This window comes from Carlito syrichta, unplaced genomic scaffold (genome assembly GCF_000164805.1).
Source record: "Carlito syrichta isolate Samal-C Ts95f unplaced genomic scaffold, Tarsius_syrichta-2.0.1 Scaffold304516, whole genome shotgun sequence".
NCBI lineage: Eukaryota > Metazoa > Chordata > Mammalia > Primates > Tarsiidae > Carlito > Carlito syrichta.
In genome coordinates this window covers 203,143-221,344 of record NW_007248612.1, presented here as the reverse complement: position 1 = coordinate 221,344, position 18,202 = coordinate 203,143, and the positions used below count along the sequence as shown (strand labels likewise).

At 44.6% G+C, this 18,202-nt stretch overlaps 1 protein-coding gene across 1 annotated transcript; it reads left to right on the top strand.

The window, feature by feature from the left end:
* The first annotated feature begins 3,015 nt into the window (after positions 1-3,015).
* On the top strand, positions 3,016-3,651 carry LOC110595810 (signal recognition particle 14 kDa protein-like). Its single transcript, XM_021713404.1, has 3 exons — positions 3,016-3,185; positions 3,248-3,253; positions 3,494-3,651. Exons 1-3 carry the CDS (start codon positions 3,016-3,018, stop codon positions 3,648-3,650), a joined length of 333 nt encoding a protein of 110 aa, XP_021569079.1. The 3' UTR covers position 3,651.
* Positions 3,652-18,202: the final 14,551 nt, after the last annotated feature.

The following is an 18,202-nucleotide window of genomic DNA, read 5'->3' as shown; positions in this document are numbered from 1 at the left end:
TCAGCCTTCCAAGTAGCCGGAATTGCAGGCATGCGCTACCACGCCCGGCTGATTTTTTTTCTTTTATTTATTGTAGAGATGAAGTCTCGCTGCCCAGGCGGGTCTCGAACCCGCGGGCTCAGGCAATTCACTCACCTCAGCCTCCCAAAGGTGCGGGATTACAGGCTGAGCCACCGAGCCTGGCAACAGTTAATATTTTAAACCAAATAGAACCACATTCCTCTCTTACTTTGAATTCCCATAAGAGCAAGACTTGAGGAAAATACTTGCCTGCATGAAGTTTACTTGGGAAATGACATCAGGAAGTAGAAGTGAGGGAGAGGGAGAGACAATAATGGCAAGAAAGATAATTAAGGGCAATGTGATAAGCTGCTCACTGCTGTGGTAACTGGGCTCAATTCCACTGGGGGTCCTGTGAAGTAAATGTATAATGAGCCCACCAAAGGATAGGGAGCTTAGAGAACTAGCCACTGCTGGTAAGCCCCGAGGTGGAAAAGCAGAAAAACCTCAGTGTCTAAATGAGATTCTGGTAACTTGCATGGAACTGTCTAAAAGTTGCACATAATTTGCATGAGTTGCACTAAAAGCAAGAACATCATAACTACCTGATGCAATTCTTTGGCCTTAGAGGTTGATACCCTGGCCTGAAATTTCCTGTTTGTCCTTCCAGATCCAATCCACTCTGTGCCCTGGAAGTGGATGGACTAGGGCACGCTTGTTCTGAAAGAGGCCAGCTAATAAATATTTTAGACTTTGTGGGCATACGGTTTCCATCGCAGCTACTCAACTCTGCTGTTGTAACCTGAAAGCAACCACAGACGATATTAACAAATGAATATGGCTGTGTTCCAATAACACTTTATTTACAGACATAAAATCTTAAATTTTTGTATGAAATATTATTCTTCTTTTGATTAAAAAATTTTTTAAGACTTTTTTCTTTTTCTTTCTTTTTTTTGTGGGTTCAAATATAACTGACTTTTATTAGACACACAACTCAAGCAATGAAGCAGACACTGGAGGGTAGGCTAAGGAGTTGTTTACAAGCTCAGTTTTCTCTGCATGCCGTGTGCATCGATAAGTACATTATACAGAAGGAATGGAGGGATTTAAAGAGAGCTTCTATGGTACTAAATGTGCAACCAAAATTAACCTTGTTCTGCTCACTTATGTTTTATTTTGTTTTTAAATTTTTTTAATAGAGATGTGGGGTGCAAGTAGGGATTAATTACACAAGTTGGCTGTATGTAGGTGAAGTTTGGGTCTCCAACTCACCCTTACTTCCCCTGGTTTGGGACCAGGTAACCTTTATGTTGTTGCATGCTCCTCCTCCCTCCCTTCCTCTCCTAGCAGTGCCCAGTGACTGCTGACCCCTCCCTTGTGCTAATGTGATTAATGTTCAGGCCCACTTATGAGTGAGAACATGCAGTATTCCGTTCTTTGTTTCTATGATAGATCACGAAGTATGATGGTCTCTAACTCCATCCAATTTGCTGTGAAGTCCATGATTTTGTTCTTCTTTATGCCTGTGTAACATTTTCCAGAGCAGTTTTAGGCTCACAGCAGCATTGAGTGGCAAGTACAGAGAGTTCCCATATACCTTCTCCTTCCGATAGATTCCCCACAAATCAACATCTCCAACCATCGTGGTATGTTTGCTACAATTAATGAACCTACAATGGCACATCATTTCCACTCAGATTCTGTAGTTTATATCATGGTTCATTCTTGATATTATTCATTCTGTGGGTTTGGACAAATGCATAACGACATATATCCATCATTTTAGTATCAAACAGAATAATTTCACTGTCTCAAAAATCTTCTGTACTCCACCTATTCATCCTTCCCTCCTCCAATCCCTGGCAACCATTGATCCTTTTATAGTCCCCATAGTTTTGCCTTCATAGAATATCATGTAGTTGGAATCATACGATATGCAGCCTTTTAAGACTGGCTTCTTTTACTTAATAATTTGCGTTTAAGGTTCCTTCATGTCTTCTCATGGTTTGACAGTTCATTTCTTTTTAGCACTGAACAATATTCCATTGTCTGGATGTGCCACCGTTTATTTATCCATTCACCCACTACGGAAGATCTCAGTTGCTTCCAATTTCAGCAATTATGAATAAAACTGCTGTAAACATCCATGTGCAGGTTTTTTTTAAACTTCTTTGGGTGAGGAATGTGATTGGTAGATTGTATGGTAATACTGTATTTTTTTCAACCATTTAAAAATGTAAAAAAAATTTCTCAGCTCAAAGGCTATACAAATACGGGTGACAAGCTGGATTTGAACCCCAAGTTGTAGTTTTGCTGACATGTGGACTAAAGCAAGATTCCTTTGCTTCTGGTTGGAGGCACAAGAAAGAGAGCGGAGGGCAGGAAGAGGGATGCTGGAGTATTTATCCTTCTAACGCTCCCTGTGCTAGGATTCCATGGTTGCTGCATTCCCTCCTATGGAGGCCCTCTTCTACAGTTACTATATCCAGGTTCCTCTAACCCCTGCCATGTCAGACCAAGGGTGCTAGTAGCACCCTGCTGTTGCTAGCTCCAGTTACTGCACCATCCTTGATGGTTTTCCTTAATCTTGCCCACACTATTGAATAGGGTCCCATTTGGCAAATAATCCTCAATTTCCCCACTTCAGTGAGTCATCTGTTTCCTACCACACCAGGGCTACTGATCCAGCCTTCCTCCCTGAGTCCTCCCAGGGCTTCTCACGCTAGTTTCAGCATAGCTCAATGAACTCAGAAAATTCTTTTAAACTTTACCTTCTAGGTTAATTTACAAAATCATACATTTACTTAATATGATTTATCAGTTACTCATGGCCCCCATTCCTTTCAAGATTTTGGCACCTTCCATCAGAGGTTACTTTCCTAATTGTTTGCTAAGTTCATGCTATGGTTTGAATGTCCTCTCCAAAACCAATGTTAAACTTAATCCCGGGAGAAGCTTCCGGCTCTAACTGCTCAGGGTTTACGTGGATGCAACGGAGCTAGAGGGGTCGAAATGGTGCTACTGGAGAGTGGGCAGTTCCTGACAGAGCTGACCAGGCTCTTCCAGAAGTGCCGGACATCGGGCAGCGTGTACATCACCTTGAAGAAGTATGATGGTCGCACTAAACCCATCCCCAAGAAGGGTCCTGTGGAGGGCTCTGAGTCCACAGACAACAAGTGTCTGTTAAGAGCTACTGATGGAGCTGGGCTCAGTGGCTCAGCCTATAATCCCGCGCCTTTGGGAGGCTGAGGTGAGTGGATTGCCTGAGCCCGTGGGCTCGATACCTGCCTGGGCAACTTGGCGAGACCTCATCTCTACAATAAATGAAAAATTAGCCGGGCGTGGTAGTGCGCGCCTGTAGTTCCAGCTACTTGGAAGGCTGAGGCGAAAGGATCACCGGAGCCCAGCAGGTCGAGGCTGCGGTAGCTGGAAGAGGCCACTGCACTCCAGTCTGGGCGACAGAGTGAGACTCCAACTCAAAAAAAAAAAGAGCTACTGATGGGAAAAAGAAGATCAGTACTGTGGTGAGCTCCAAAGAAGTGAATAAGTTTCAGATGGCTTATTCAAAACTGCTGAGAGCTAACATGGATGGTCTGAAGAAGAGGGACAAAAAGAACAAGAATAAGAAGACCAAACCAGCACAGTGAAGGGCACCAAAATCCCTGCTTTCACCAACTAACCACTGAATTGCTATTTTTCCTTTGATTTTTATTTTTGGCTACACAGGTAGGTTTCTGCTTCCCCCGCAGTAACTGTTTTCATATAAGATTAGGGTCATTTTGAAGAGAAGAAAGGTTACAGTGTGTATAAGGTAGTTGGTAAGAAGCCAGTTTATTTTATATCTGGCTCATTGGTTTGTGCAGTATGGTTGTATAGCCCTGTATTATAGATGAGAAGTTTCTGTAGTTGTCCCTGTGAAGAACAATGTATCATTAAATATGACTGCTTATCAGCAAAAAAAAAAAAAAAAAAAAAACCAAAAAACTTAATCCCTAATGTGACAATATTGAGAGGTGGCACCTTTAAGAGGTGATTGATTCATGATGGCTCTGCCCTCAGAAATGAATTAGTCCAGACACAGATTAGTGGGTTAACTGATTAATGGGTTGTCATGGGAGAAGGACTGGTGGCTTTAGAAGAAGTGGAAGACAGACCTGAACTAGCATGTTAGCATGCTCAGCCCCCTTGCCATGTGATACCCTGCACTGCCTTGAGACCCTACAGAGAGTCCCTACCACCAAGAATCCCTTACAAAGTGCAGTCCTTGGATTTCTCAGCCTCTAGAACTGTAAGAAATAAGTTTACTTTCTTTATAAAGTACCAGTTTCAGGTCTTCTGTTTAAGCAATAGAAAACAGGCTAAGACAGTTAACATCTACCACATTTGTTGCAGCATTTCTTTTCTTTTCTTTTTTTTTTTTGAGTTGGAGTCTCACTCTGTCACTCAGGCTGGAGTGTAGTGGCACGCTCATGGCCACTACAGCCTCGACCTGCTGGACTCAGGTGATCCTTCCTCCTCAGCTTTCCAAGTAGCTGGAATTACAGGCATGTGCCTCTATATCCAGCTATTTTTTATTTATTTATTGTAGAGATGAGGTCTCATGGAGTTGTCCAAACTGGTCTAGAACCCATGGGCTCAGGCAATCCTCTCATCTCAACCTCCCACACTGCTGGGATTATAGGCATGAGCCACTGTGCCTGGCCTGTTGCAGCATTTCATATCAGTTCCTAACAAGTCAGGGAAGCCACACTTAGCTCAGAAGCTTCAGAATCCAGGGTGGCCCATGCCTACCTATACCCTCCTAGGCACAGCTGCCATGGTCACCCTCTTTGTCCCCTCACCTGAAGCCAGCTCTCAGATGTCTGCAATTTGACCTAACCCCTTAGGACATGTGCCTTTCCTGCCATATAGGAGCTGGTCCTCCTCCTTGTCCCAGGGCTGACCCTCCACCCTTCCCTCTCAAGGCCACTCACGCTTTTTCCATTCTAGAACACAGCTCTTATCCCAGGAGTTTCATACGATAATCAAAGGCTCTCCCAGGCCTAGAAAAGGAGACCAACTACTGGGAATGCCAAGATCATGACATGGTGTCTGTGTTCCCAGAGCTCACAGTGGGAGATAGACACCTATGACTCAGAACAATGGTGCAAAAGTGATTCATTCCCATTAGGGGAAGGAAGATGCATTTGAGCTAAGCCTTGAGCCAGGATGAGTCCATAGATCACACAGAGCAGTGTGTCCAGGGCTGTGATGGCTCTCGATGCCCAAGATGCAAGCCAAGAGGGAGAAAGTAGCCTCCTCTAACACAAAACAAGGGTTTTCTGTATGAAACAGAGTGCCCAGAAGTTTGCAGAGAGAGCCCAGGGCCTCAGAGCAGCCAGACTTCAAGGTCTGGCATCCACCCTTGGTCGGGGACCTGGGCCCTGCTACCTTGCAAAGACCTTTCCAAGGGACATGAGAGAAAGGCTACTGCTTGGATCTATCTGGGGAACTGGGCAAAAAGCACCCAAGATCTGGCACCTCTGTGAAAGAAAGCTATGAAGGGCCTGTTGTGGCCTGGCATGAGGGTCAGAACATGGTAAAGGGAACCAGAGGCCTAGTGTCTACTCTCAGATGACCACAAACTTTTGTAAGACTTTCTCCAAGACTCTTTACTTGGTGCTTGCATCTGTAAAATGGATCCTTCAAGAGGATATCTACCTATAGCTTCCTTTCAAGGTTCAATGTTCTTGAAATCTTATCCCAATGATCCATGAGAAACAAATTCATTTTGTGGACAAGAAATATGTCCAAAATATGTGATTGTAGTTCTTTAGAGTAATTAAATAATGCATTAAAGCTGGGCCAGAAAACGTAAAGGAAATGGAGGACTTTCTGACATCACACAACCTCCCAAGGTTGAAACAAGAAGAAATTAAGACCCGAAATAAACCAATAACAATCCAGGAAATTGACTATGTCATAAGAAAACTACCTACAAAAAAAAAAAAAAGCCCTGGACCAGATGGCTTTCTACCAGAATTCAACAAAACATACAAGGAGGAACTGATACCAATCCTATTGAAAATATTCCAGGCAATTGAGAAATATGGAACTCTCCCTCAATCATTTTATGAAGCTAATATTACATTGATACCCGAACCAGATAAAAATCCAACAAAGAAAGAGAATTACAGGCCAATATCCTTTATGAACATAGATGATAGATGCTGAAATTCTCAACAAGATCCTAGCAAACCGGATCCAACAACCCATCTCAAAAATTATCCACCACGATCAAGTAGGCTTCATCCCCGGGATGCAGGACTGGTTTAACATTTGCAAGACCATAAACGTAATTAAATACATCAATAAATATAAAAACAAAAATCACATGATTATATCATTAGACACAGAAAAAGCTCTTGATAAAATCCAGCACCCCTTTTTGATAAAAATCCTCGAACATTTAGGCATAGATGGAACATGCTTCAAAACAGTACAACCAGTATGCTGCTAAACAGACAGAAATTAGAACCATTTTCCCTGAAAACCGAAACAAGACAAGGATGCCCTCTCACCCCTCCTTTTCAACATAATTTTGGAAGTCCTAGCTAGAGCAATCAGGCAAGAGAAGGAGATCAATGGTATCCAAATAGTAAAAGAGGAAGTCAAGCTATCCCTCTTTGCAGACGACATGATTCTATATCTCAAAAATCCAAGATAATCTGTCAAAAACCTCCTTGTACTGATAAAGGACTTTGGCAAAGTCTCAGGGTATAAAATAAATGTGCAAAGGACAGGCATTTCTATACACCAACAATAAACAAACAGAAACCCAAATTAAAAGAACAATCCCATTCACAATAGCCACATAAAAAATGAAATACCTTAGCATTTTCCTTTACCGGAGATGTGAAAGACCTTTACAGCAAAAACTACAAAACACTGCTCAAAGAAATTAAAGATGACACAAACAAATAGAAAAAATATTCCACGTTCATGGATTGGAAGAATAAACATTGTTAAGGTGTCCATCCTGCCCAGTGCAATCTACAGATTTAATGCAATACCCATTAAATTACCAGTGGCATTCTTCTCAGACCTGGAAAACGACAATACAGGAATTCATATGGAAACATAAATGACCACAAATAACCAAAACAATCCTCACCAAAAACAAAAACAAAGCAGGAGGTATCACACTCCCAGACTTTAAACTTTATTATAAAGCGACAATAATCAAAATAGACTGGTATTGGAACAAGAACAGAATTATAGACCAATGAAACAGGATAGAGATTCCAGAAGCAAAAGCTCAATTTCTCAACCAACTCATCTTTGACAAAGCCTCCACCATCAACCACTGGGAAGAAGGAGAAACTATTCAGTAAATAGTGCTGAGAAAACTGGCTGACCACATGCAGAAGATTAAAACAAGACCCCTACCTATCACCTATCAAGACCCCTATCAAGACCCCTACCTATACACAAAATTCAGCTCTAAATGGATCAAAGACCTAAACGAAAAAACCTCAAACTATATGATTCTTAGAAAATGCAGGAGATAACCTTATGGAAATTGGAACTGGCAACAAATTCCTGATCAAAACCCCAAGTGTCCATGCCATAAGTGATAAGATAGACAAATGGGACCTCATTAAACTGACAAGCTTCTGCAAAGCAAAAGAAACCATCAAGAGAGCAGGGACTGGCAGTTGAGGGAAACTGCTAGGGGAGGGAGGGGCATACCTCATCAACAAGTGTACCTGCATAATCAACGTTTGTATACCTAACCCTGAATTGCACCCTACATCTTTATAATAAAAAATTAAAAGATTTTTTAAAAGAGAGAGAAGAAAAGAGAGAGCAGGGAGACAGACAAGGAAAATATTTGCCAACTCCAGGTCTGACAAAGACCTAACATCTAGGATCTACAAGGAACTCAAACATGCCGAAAAGAAAAAAACAATCTCATTACAAAGCAGGCAAAAGATATAAATAGACACTTCTCAAAAGAATACATATGAGCAGCCAACAGATACATGAAAAAATGCTCAGTTTCACTAGTCATCAAAGAAATGCAAATTAAACCACACTGGGATACCACCTAACTCCAGTCAGAATGGCTATCATCAGTAACTCAAAAAACAACAGATTAGAGAGAATGCAGTGAAAAAGGAACACTTCTGCACTGTTTGTAGGAGTGCAAACTAATACAACCTCTGTGGAAAACAGTTTGGCGATTCCTAAAAGACCTAAAAATCAACCTTCCATATGACCCTACAATCCCCCTACTGGGAATATACCCAGAGGAACTCAAATCACTCTGTGAAAAAGATACCTGCACACGGTATGTTTACTGCAGCATTGTTCACAATAGCAAAAACATGGAACCAACTGTGCTGCCCATCGAAAGAGGACTGGATAAAAAAAAATGTGGTACATATACATAATGGAATATTAAAGAAGGACAAAATTATGAATTTCACAGCAACCTGGATGGACTTAGAATCTATAATACTGAGTGACAGATCACAGAAACAAAGAACTGAGTACCACATGTTCTCACTTATAATCGGACCTTGAACAATTACTATAATACTGTAAGTAATGGATTGGCAATAGTGGGAAACTGCCAGGAGAGGACGAGAGTGGGATTGGCAGTAGTGGGAATCTGCCAGGGGAGGTGGGGAGCACACATCATCAACCAGGGTATATGCATAATGAACATTTGTATACCTAACCCTGAATTGTACCCCACATCTTTAAAATAAATAATTAATTAAATAAAGTAAATTTTTTCACTTAAAAAAACAAAATAAAATAAATAAAAAGCTGGACAAGGTGGATCATGACTGTAATCTCAACACTTTGGGAGACTGAGGGGGGAGAACTGCTTGAGTCCAAGAGTTCAAGACCAGCCTGGGCAACATATCAAGTCCATGTCTCAAACAAATAAATAAATAAATAGATAGATAGATAGATAATCAGTCTGGGCATGACAGTGTGTGCCTATAGTCCAAGCTACTGGGAAAACTGAAGCAGAAGGATTGCCTGAACCCAGGAAGTTGAGGCTGTGGTGAGCCATGATGGTGCCACTGCATTCCAGCCTGAGACACAGAGTGAGACCTGTCTCAAAATAATAATAATAATGCTAATAATAATAAACGAAATAGTATATAAGTAGTATGCTTATTTCAGCCACCTGTCTGTGCTAGATAACTTGTATCTGCCTTCCAGACCCACTCTATGGATTGCCTCAATGCTCTTCCAGTTGGGATTGGCCAATGGGAAGGACCACAGGAGATGGATGGAAGGGAACAAGTGAGAACAGGTGTCTCTTCACCAAACGCCATAACTCTTGTCTGGTGTCCCTTTTCCTCCATCACACTCTTCATTTCCATAATCTCTTCCATCTCTCGCCCTGCTTGGCCAAGCTGTTGCCAGATTTGAGGCACTGCAGTAGCTCTTGCTGGCATCCACAGTACATGCCCACACCTTTGTAAACAGTCCTTTATCAAAGTCTCCTCAAATTACCCAGTTTGAGTGCACCATCATTTTCCAGCCAGGACTCTGACTAATGCAATACCTAAAGTGTATGTATTTACGTCAGCCAGTCATCTTATAATTGGGAATGTCTTCAATATACAGACATTTCTGAATTTCTGTAAGTGAAACAGCAACACAGAAGACAGCTGCTGGTGGTACAGTCACACTGCAAGAAGAACATTTGGGCCGAGCAATTAATCCATCGAGAGATATCTTTCTTTCTGGACAAAGGCCCACTCTCCCACATACCCCCTTATATTGCTATAGCATTGAACAGCAATAAAATGTTACTTCAAAGAGATGATTTTTTAAAAGACTCTTTGTCCCTCCAATTTCTACTCTATGACCATTGTGCTGTGTGCTCAAATCTCCCCTTACGAACAAAAATGAGTTTTTTTCTCACAGATCCTTGGGATGAGATTTCAAAGACGTTGAACCTTGATAGGAACTTATAGGTAGATATCCCCAAGGAAGATTCATTTTATAGATGCAAACACCAAGTAAAAAGTCTTGGACAAGGTCTCCCACAAGTTTGTGGACATCTTCCCTTCACCATGTTCTAACCCTCGTGCCAGGCCACCACAGGCCTCCATGGTTCTCTTTCACTGGCTGCTTTTTGCCCAGTTCCCCAGATAAATCCAAGCAGTAGCCTTTCTCACATGTCCCTTGGGCAGGCCTTTGTAAGGTAGCAGGGCCAGGGTACCCGACCAAGGGCGGATGCCAGACCTTGAAGTCTGGCTGCTCTGAGGCCCTGGGCTCTCTCTGCAAACTTCTGGGCACTCTGTTTCATACAGAAAACCCTTGTTTTGTGTTAGAGGAGGCTACTTTCTCCCTCTTGGCCTGCATCTTGGGCATCGAGAGCCATCACAGCCCTGGACACACTGCTCTGTGTGATCTATGGACTCATCCTGGCTCAAGGCTTAGCTCAAATGCATCTTCCTTCCCCTAATGGGAATGAATCACTTTTGCACCATTGTTCTGAGTCATAGGTGTCTATCTCCCACTGTGAGCTCTGGGAACACAGACACCATGTCATGATCTTGGCATTCCCAGTAGTTGGTCTCCTTTCCTAGGCCTGGGAGAGCCTTTGATTATCGTATGAAACTCCTGGGATAAGAGCTGTGTTCTAGAATGGAAAAAGCGTGAGTGGCCTTGAGAGGGAAGGGTGGAGGGTCAGCCCTGGGACAAGGAGGAGGACCAGCTCCTATATGGCAGGAAAGGCACATGTCCTAAGGGGTTAGGTCAAATTGCAGACATCTGAGAGCTGGCTTCAGGTGAGGGGACAAAGAGGGTGACCATGGCAGTTGTGCCTAGGAGGGAATGGGCAGGCATAGGCCACCCTGGATTCTGAAGCTTCTGAGCTGGGTGTGGCTTCCCTGACTTATTAGGAACTGATATGAAATGTTGCAACAGGCCGGGCACAGTGGCTCATGCCTATAATCCCAGCACTATGGGAGGTCGAGGTGAGAGGATTGCCTGAGCCCATGTGCTCGAGATCAGTCTGGACAACTTGGTGAGACCTCATCTCTACAATAAATAAAAAAATTAGCTGGACGTGGTGGCACATGCCTGTAGTTCCAGCTACTTGGAAAGCTGAGGAAGAAGGATCACCTGAGTCCAGCAGGTCGAGGCTGTGGCCATGAGGATGCCACTACAGAGCTATGGTGGCCATGAGGATGCCACTACACTCCAGTCTGAGTGACAGAGTGAGACTCCATCTCAAAAAAAAAAAAATACTAGGTTTGGTGGCTCAGCCTGTAATCCCGCGCTTTGGGAGGCCAAGGTGAGTGGATTGCCTGAGTCCGCGGGTTCGAGACCCGCCTGGGCAACTTGGCGAGACCTCATCTCTACAATAAATAAATAAAAAAATTAGCTTGGCATGGTAGTGCGCGCCTGTAATTCCGGTTACTCAGAAGGCTGAGGCGGAAGGATCGCCGGACCCCAGCATGTCGAGGCTGCAGTGGCGGGGAGTGGCCACTGCACTACAGTCTGGGCGACAGAGTGAGACTCCAACTGAAAAAAAAGAAAAAGAAAAGAAAAGAAATGCTGCAGTAAATGTGGTAGATGCTAACTGTCTTAGCTTGTTTTCTATTGCTTAAACAGAATACCTGAAACTGGTACTTAATAAAGAAGGTGAACTTATTTCTTACAGTTCTAGAGGCTGAGAAGTTCAAGGACTGCACTTTGTAAGGGCTTCTTGGTGGTAGGGACTCTCTGTAGGGTCTCAAGGCAGTGCAGGGTATCACATGGCAAGGGGGCTGAGCATGCTAGTTCAGGTCTGTCTTCCACTTCTTCTAAAGCCACCAGTCCTACTCTCATGATAACCCATTAATCAGTTAACCCACTAATTTGTGACTGGACTAATTCATTTCTGAGGGCAGAGCCATCATGAATCAATCACCTCTTAAAGGTCCCACCACTCAATACTGTCATATTAGGAATTCAATTTAACACAGGTATTGGATGGGACATTTAAACCATAGCATTAACTTAGCAAACAGCCGGGTGTGGTGGTTCATGCCTATAATCCCATCACTTAGGGAGGTGGAAGGAAGAGGATTGTCTGAGTTCAGGGGTTTGAGACCAGCCTGAGCAACATGGTGAGACCTCATCTCTACAATAAATCTAAAAATTAGTTGGGCATGGTGGTACACACCTGTGTTTCCACCTACTTGGAAGTGGAAGATCAACTGAGCCCAGCAGGTCAAGGCTGCAGTGGCCGTGAGCATGCCCCTGCACTCCAGCCTGTGTGACAGAGGAGACTCAGACTAAAAAAAAAGAAAAAGTAAAACTTAGCAAACAAATAGGAAAGTTACCTCTGATGGAAGGTGCCAAGATCTTGAAAGGAATGGTGCCTTGAGTAATTAGGAGGATGGCTTGAAATCAAGAGTTCATGATCAGCCTGGGAAACACAGCGAGGTCTCATCTCTACAAAAAATCAGAACATTATCCAGGTGTGTTGGCATGTGTCTGTAGTCCCTGCTACTTGGAAGGTTGAGGTGGAAGAATCAGCTGAGCCAATAAGATTGAGGCTGCAGTGAGCCATGAGAGTGAAACTACACTCCAACCTGGTTGGCAGAGTGAGACCTTGACTCAAAAAAAAAAAAAAAAAAAAAAAAAGAAATAGTCTAGACGCCAAGACATCATGAGCCTCACTGTAATACCATAAGGTAATAATTTAGCATTTTTAAAAAGCCAGAGTGAAAGGGTAGAATATTCAATAATTTATTCTGAGACCATTGGCTAACCACTTGAAAAAAGGAAATTTAATCTATACCTCACACCATGAATGAAAACAGGTTCCAAAATGAACCCAAGGCATAACCATTCTAACAAACAAATGACAAATGAACTGTATTAGTTAACTATTTCTGCCTAACAAATTAACCGAAAACCTAGCAGCTTTCAACCACACAAATTGTCTCAGGTACCGAGAGTCAGGAATCTGGGAACAGCCTAACTGGGTGGGGTTCTGGCTCAGTGTCTCTCATGAGGTTGAGTCCAGATGTCGGTCCAGGCTGCAGCCATTTAAGGTTCAACTGAAGGAGGATCCACTTACACAATCATTCAGGTGGTAGTTGGCAGGCCTCAATTCCCCATTGGCTGTTGGCATTTTTTACCATTGATTCATGCTAAGTCCAACCCAGATGTGCCTGGTTGGGTACCTTTCTTGTAAGCAGTGAGTCAGGGATTCAGGCTCTCTCCATCTAGTAACTTCACTATCTTCAGGTCTCTTGGACTCTTCTGCATTCAGCTCATTGACAAGCTAGAGGAGAACATGAAAGGTTATATAAAAATTTTAATGGCCAGCCCACATTCCATTGGCCAGAATTAGACATCTTGATGCCAGCCGGGGGCTGAGAAATGTAGATTTCTTGTGTGCCCAGGAGAAAAATGAATCCATTTGGTGAGTATGTGGTAATGTGTCTGCCATATTGGCCTGTAGGTAAGGGTCTCTGTTTACCAGCCAGGGCTTGGCTAACCTATGGAAGAACTCATTGTTTTTAGAACTTTGATTCATGAGCCAAGTCAATAGGGAGAATTAGTGCATCCCATTCCCTGAACCCTGTGAGATCTCCAAGTTGGTCTGGTTTCACTGACTCCCTCATTCCTTCCTTACCCAGGGAAGCCCCTGGCTTGGATCAACAACTGCTGAGTTAAAATTACATGCATGGCTTCAATGTTGTTAGAAACTTCTAAAATGCTGCCCAAGGCAGTTTTGCTGAATAGTCTTCTATTTGCTTCCCCACATGGAACCTGACACTTCTCTACCCTCCCTATTCCTTGGGAAGCAGATCCAAATGCACTAGATCAGCGCCTTGACTCAGGTGTGTTCTGCCAACAGAGACACTGGCAGGAAAGTCAGAAAGTGGAGCGCAAGTGAGGTTGGCAGGTGCTTATTCCCTGGCTCCTTTCCTGTCAGGTCACCGTGGATTGCTGTGTTCTCAACTTTTTAAAAAAAATTGAAGTAAAAGTCCAAGACATAAAATTTACCATTTTATCCATTTAAAATGTATAATTTGGTGTTTTTTTTTTAAAGTAGATTCACAATGTTGTTATAACCATTACTGCTATCAATTCCAGGACATTTATATCTTCCCCTTCCCCAAAGACTCTGTACCTCTCAACTTCCTCTTTCCCCATTCCCTGACAACCACAATCTCCATGGAGTGTTACATCCCTCTCCCATGTGCCATTGGCTCCATTGAGTTGTCCTTCCTGTGGCACTTTCTATCTGGTTTTCAGATACCTTCCCTCTTGCCATTTAAGTTCTAAGCTCATGACTTTCTGCTTTTGCTCTGTTATGGGCTGAATTGTGTCCCACCAAAATTCATTTGTCAAAGTCCTAACCATTAGTACCTCAGAATGTGACTGTATTTGGAGACAGGACCTTTAAAGAGGTAGTTTAGGTAAAATGAAGTCACATGGGTGGGGCCCTAATCCAATATGACTGGTGTCCTCATGAGAAGAGGAGTTCAGGACACAGACACACACAGACAAAGGTGTGACCATGTGAGGACACAATGAGAAGGTGGCCATCTGCAAATTAAGGAGGGAAACTTCAGAAGAAACCAAACCTGCCAATACCTTGATCTGTACTTTGAGAGAAAATAAATTTCTGTTGCTATGGCAGCCCTCAAAATGATGTATGATACTTCACCGTTCCTTGTTAAGCCTCCTAACCCTTCTCCATACTGTTATAAAATGAAGCTATATTTAGAGCCCCTTCTGTTGACCAAAATGCCTCCTACTAGTATGAAAAGTGATATGTTTCCAGAGGGGATCCCGATGGGCTCCCACAGTCTCCTGGCTAGACATTCAGCTTTCCCCTGTCCTGTCCTGAATTGAATCTTCCTTCAGATCTCCCTCCCTCCCACCCACCTCAGGGCCTGTCTGAAACTTGTTTGCTCTGGTCCCTGGTTGTTGACCAGCCCCAGTGACCTCCAGCTCTGTCCCCATTGTTTATCAGACACTTGCTTCTCATTCTTTCCTATACCCCCGACTCAGCACATTTCACATTACGTAGAAGCCAGAGCTGACGGCAAAGATCATGGAGGGGACCAGACCCACCCTTCCTGTACCTCCAACTGCAGCCATCTCCATTCCCCAGTACCCTCGTTCCACCTGTGGCTTCCCTCTCCTAGCAGTTCCAATTGACTGCTGCCTGACATGAGTTTGAGCCAAATGGGGCTACATTTGCTGAATGTGAAATATCCCCCATAGTTGTCTTTCTTCCCTCCAAAAGTCCACTGAAAAGGGAAGTGGGATCCCCAGGGGAGCCATGGTCCAGCCCCACCACTTCCTTCCTCTTAATCTGCCCATCTTTTCAGTTCTCTGCTGCAGTCTTCTGTGACTTTGCTGTGTTCATGTCATAATTCCAACCAGAGCATGACATCGACCTGAGTTTGTGTGTGATGTCAAGAGGCTGAGTCATGGAAGATGTTCATAAGAAGGGCCAAGAGCAGATGCTCATCAGGGGCAGTTAAGTTACAGGGATGGAATCTGTGGGAGTTACAGGTCACAGGTTGGTGGGAAATTCAGAGTGGAGAGAGAGGAGGTGAACTGTCCAAGGAGAAGTTTGGTGCAGGTCAGGGTTGCACTAGCTGCTGTATCTCCCTGCACCTTCTCCACATACCCCAGGGTCTTCAGAAGCAAGCTGCAGTGTGCCACAGCCTGTCAAACCCAGTCCGGGATCCTGGGGTGGCCTTCCTCCCCATCACCTGGGCCAACCTGCAGTCACACCCATAAGATTCCTCCTTGGGTGGGTGATAGAACCATGGGGACAGCAAGTCTGGTTAGAGAGCTACCAGTGTCAACTTTCTTGGATCTTCTAGCTCCCAGCAAGTTGACAAAGGCAGCAAGTGAGAAACATTATCTCTGTCTGCCCTTCAGAATCCTGCTGGGCCCCTCCCGGGTGCTTCCAGCATCTTGACTGGAGGTCCTGACCAAGTTTGGGTTTGGTCACATATCCATGGGGAGCCTCCAATGGATTTGCTCTCATCCACCACAGGCGTGAAGACTGCTGCTTGTCCTTGAGACCAAGCTCCATAATCCCTCTTTGAGAAAGCCTCTAATACCCCATTGATTTCATTCCCAAGGGAATCTGTCATTCCTTCCTCTGTCTGCATCAAGCACACCCAATAACCGGCTTATTCATAAACCTTACTTCATAATGTTATATTTGTGAGTTTATACCTCTGTGTCTCCCAGTGTGCACCAAGGCCCTCCAAGTTTGGATCAGGCTTTAGTCATTATTTCGACCCCCTGCTCAGTATGGGGCCTGGCAGTCGGGGACCATTCTGCAAGACCACGTGGATGGCAGCACCATCTCACCCCACATTGATCCCCGAAACAGAAGGAAGGAATTATTTCCAGGAAGAAGTTTCCTGGAATAAATTTGAGAAAAGTTTTCAGTGACCAAAGCTCGATAGGTCTCTACACCACAGGACTTCTAAGAGCCTTTAGTCTATGCATGTGCACTGTGGTTCTCGGAGGGAGACGTGATGAGCAGGGGAGCCCAGGCTGGCTCATGGCAGAGTGCTCTTCAGAGAAGGACTCAGTCCCCCTGCTGCAAGGCTGCCCCAGACCCAGGAGGCTGCTAGGCTGTTCAGTCCTGACATCTTCCTAGTGGGTGGTCTCTATTCAGGGTGCAGGTGCCAAACTATCAGCAAGTGCAGGAGCCAGGCCCGGGCTGCCTCTCAAGGCCCAGCAGACCTGTCCTAAGGGTCTGACATCACACTCTGTAACGAGGTCCTAGCACCCTTGCCCTAGTACAGCCTTGGCCCTACACCCTTGCCCTACTTCATGTGACTCCATTACCCAAGGGCCTCTCCTGACCCTCTGGTTCCAATCGCCTCATTTATTTTTTCTTGACAGTCGCAGCACTTTCCTGTTCCTGACAAAGGTATTACTGTCTGACTTTGACATTGGTTTCCGTCCTTGGCTAAAACTCAGACATTCCCTTGGGTCATGCCACTTTTGGAAAGAAGCTGGTTTGAGGTAGAGATGCCACTGGGAATATGGCATTTGTGGCATACTTATCTGTAGCAGTGTCCAGCCTGGGCCCAGGCACCCAGGGAAACTCCAGCAGAGAGAGTGGGTTACCTGGCAGGGATGGGGCAGGTGAAGGCAATGGCTGTGCTAGTTCATCAGAGCAGCTGTGAAGGTCAGTGAGCCTGCCCATCCCAGAGTCCACCAGGGCAGTGACTCAGAAAATGGTCATTCTTTTCTCCTCATCTTGAAAAAGATTCACTTGGAAAACCCTCAGTGCTGTGTGACCAACATCAGGAAAAAAGGCATTTTCCTGTGCAGGGGCGGCAGTATCAAGTGACTTGTGCTTCAATGTGGGGGCTTAGCACTGGGTACCACAGACACCTGAAGGTGTGGGGCAGGAGCACAGGGGGCAGTCTTCCACCCCTGCTCAGAGTGAGTGTTGATCGACTACCAGGTGCGCTCCTCCCTCCCTACAGCATGCAGCCAGGGGAGGATCTCAGGGAAGGGAGAGGGAACATCAAAGGGAATCTGGGGAAAAGGGTGGTGTCGTTCAGGCTTGGAGTCCCCTTCAGAGGCCCATGAGCTTCTCACTGGGTTCCTGCCCTGTTCCTACTCTATAAGAAGGGGCATGTGCTAAAATTCCTCCTGCCTGGACCTATAGTCCCTGGGCCACCAGAAGAGCCCTCTTTGGAAGTGCTGAAAAGGTCATCAGGGAGATAGGAGCAAAGAAGGTCTCAGTCATCCAAGCTCCTTTCTGTCATTAATGCCCTGGGTGACAGCATGCCTCAAGCTGCTCCTCTTGAAAATGCTTAGTGTCGGCCGGGCACGATAGCTCACGCCTATAATCCCAGCACTCTGAGAGGTGGAGGTGAGAGGATTGCCTAAGCCCGCGGGTTTGAGACCAGCCCGGGCAAGACCTCATCTCTACAATAAAAAATTAAAATTAGCCAGGCATGGTGGCGTGTGCCTATAGTTCTAGCTACTTGGAAGGTTGAGGCGGAAGGATCACCTGAGCCCAGCATGTCAAGGCTGTGGTGGCCAAGAGCATGCCACTGCCCTCCAGCCTGGGTGAGTGAGACTCCAACTCAAAAAAGAGTGAGACTCCAACTCAAAAAAATAGAGTGAGACTCCAACTCAAAAAAAAAAAAAGTTCAGTGTCACTGTGCTCTTTCCA

What these genes read in the sequence shown, in the direction of transcription:
- LOC110595810 (XM_021713404.1), top strand. Translation starts at nt 3,016, where the DNA reads ATGGTGCTACTGGAGAGTGGGCAGTTCCTGACAGAGCTGACCAGGCTC.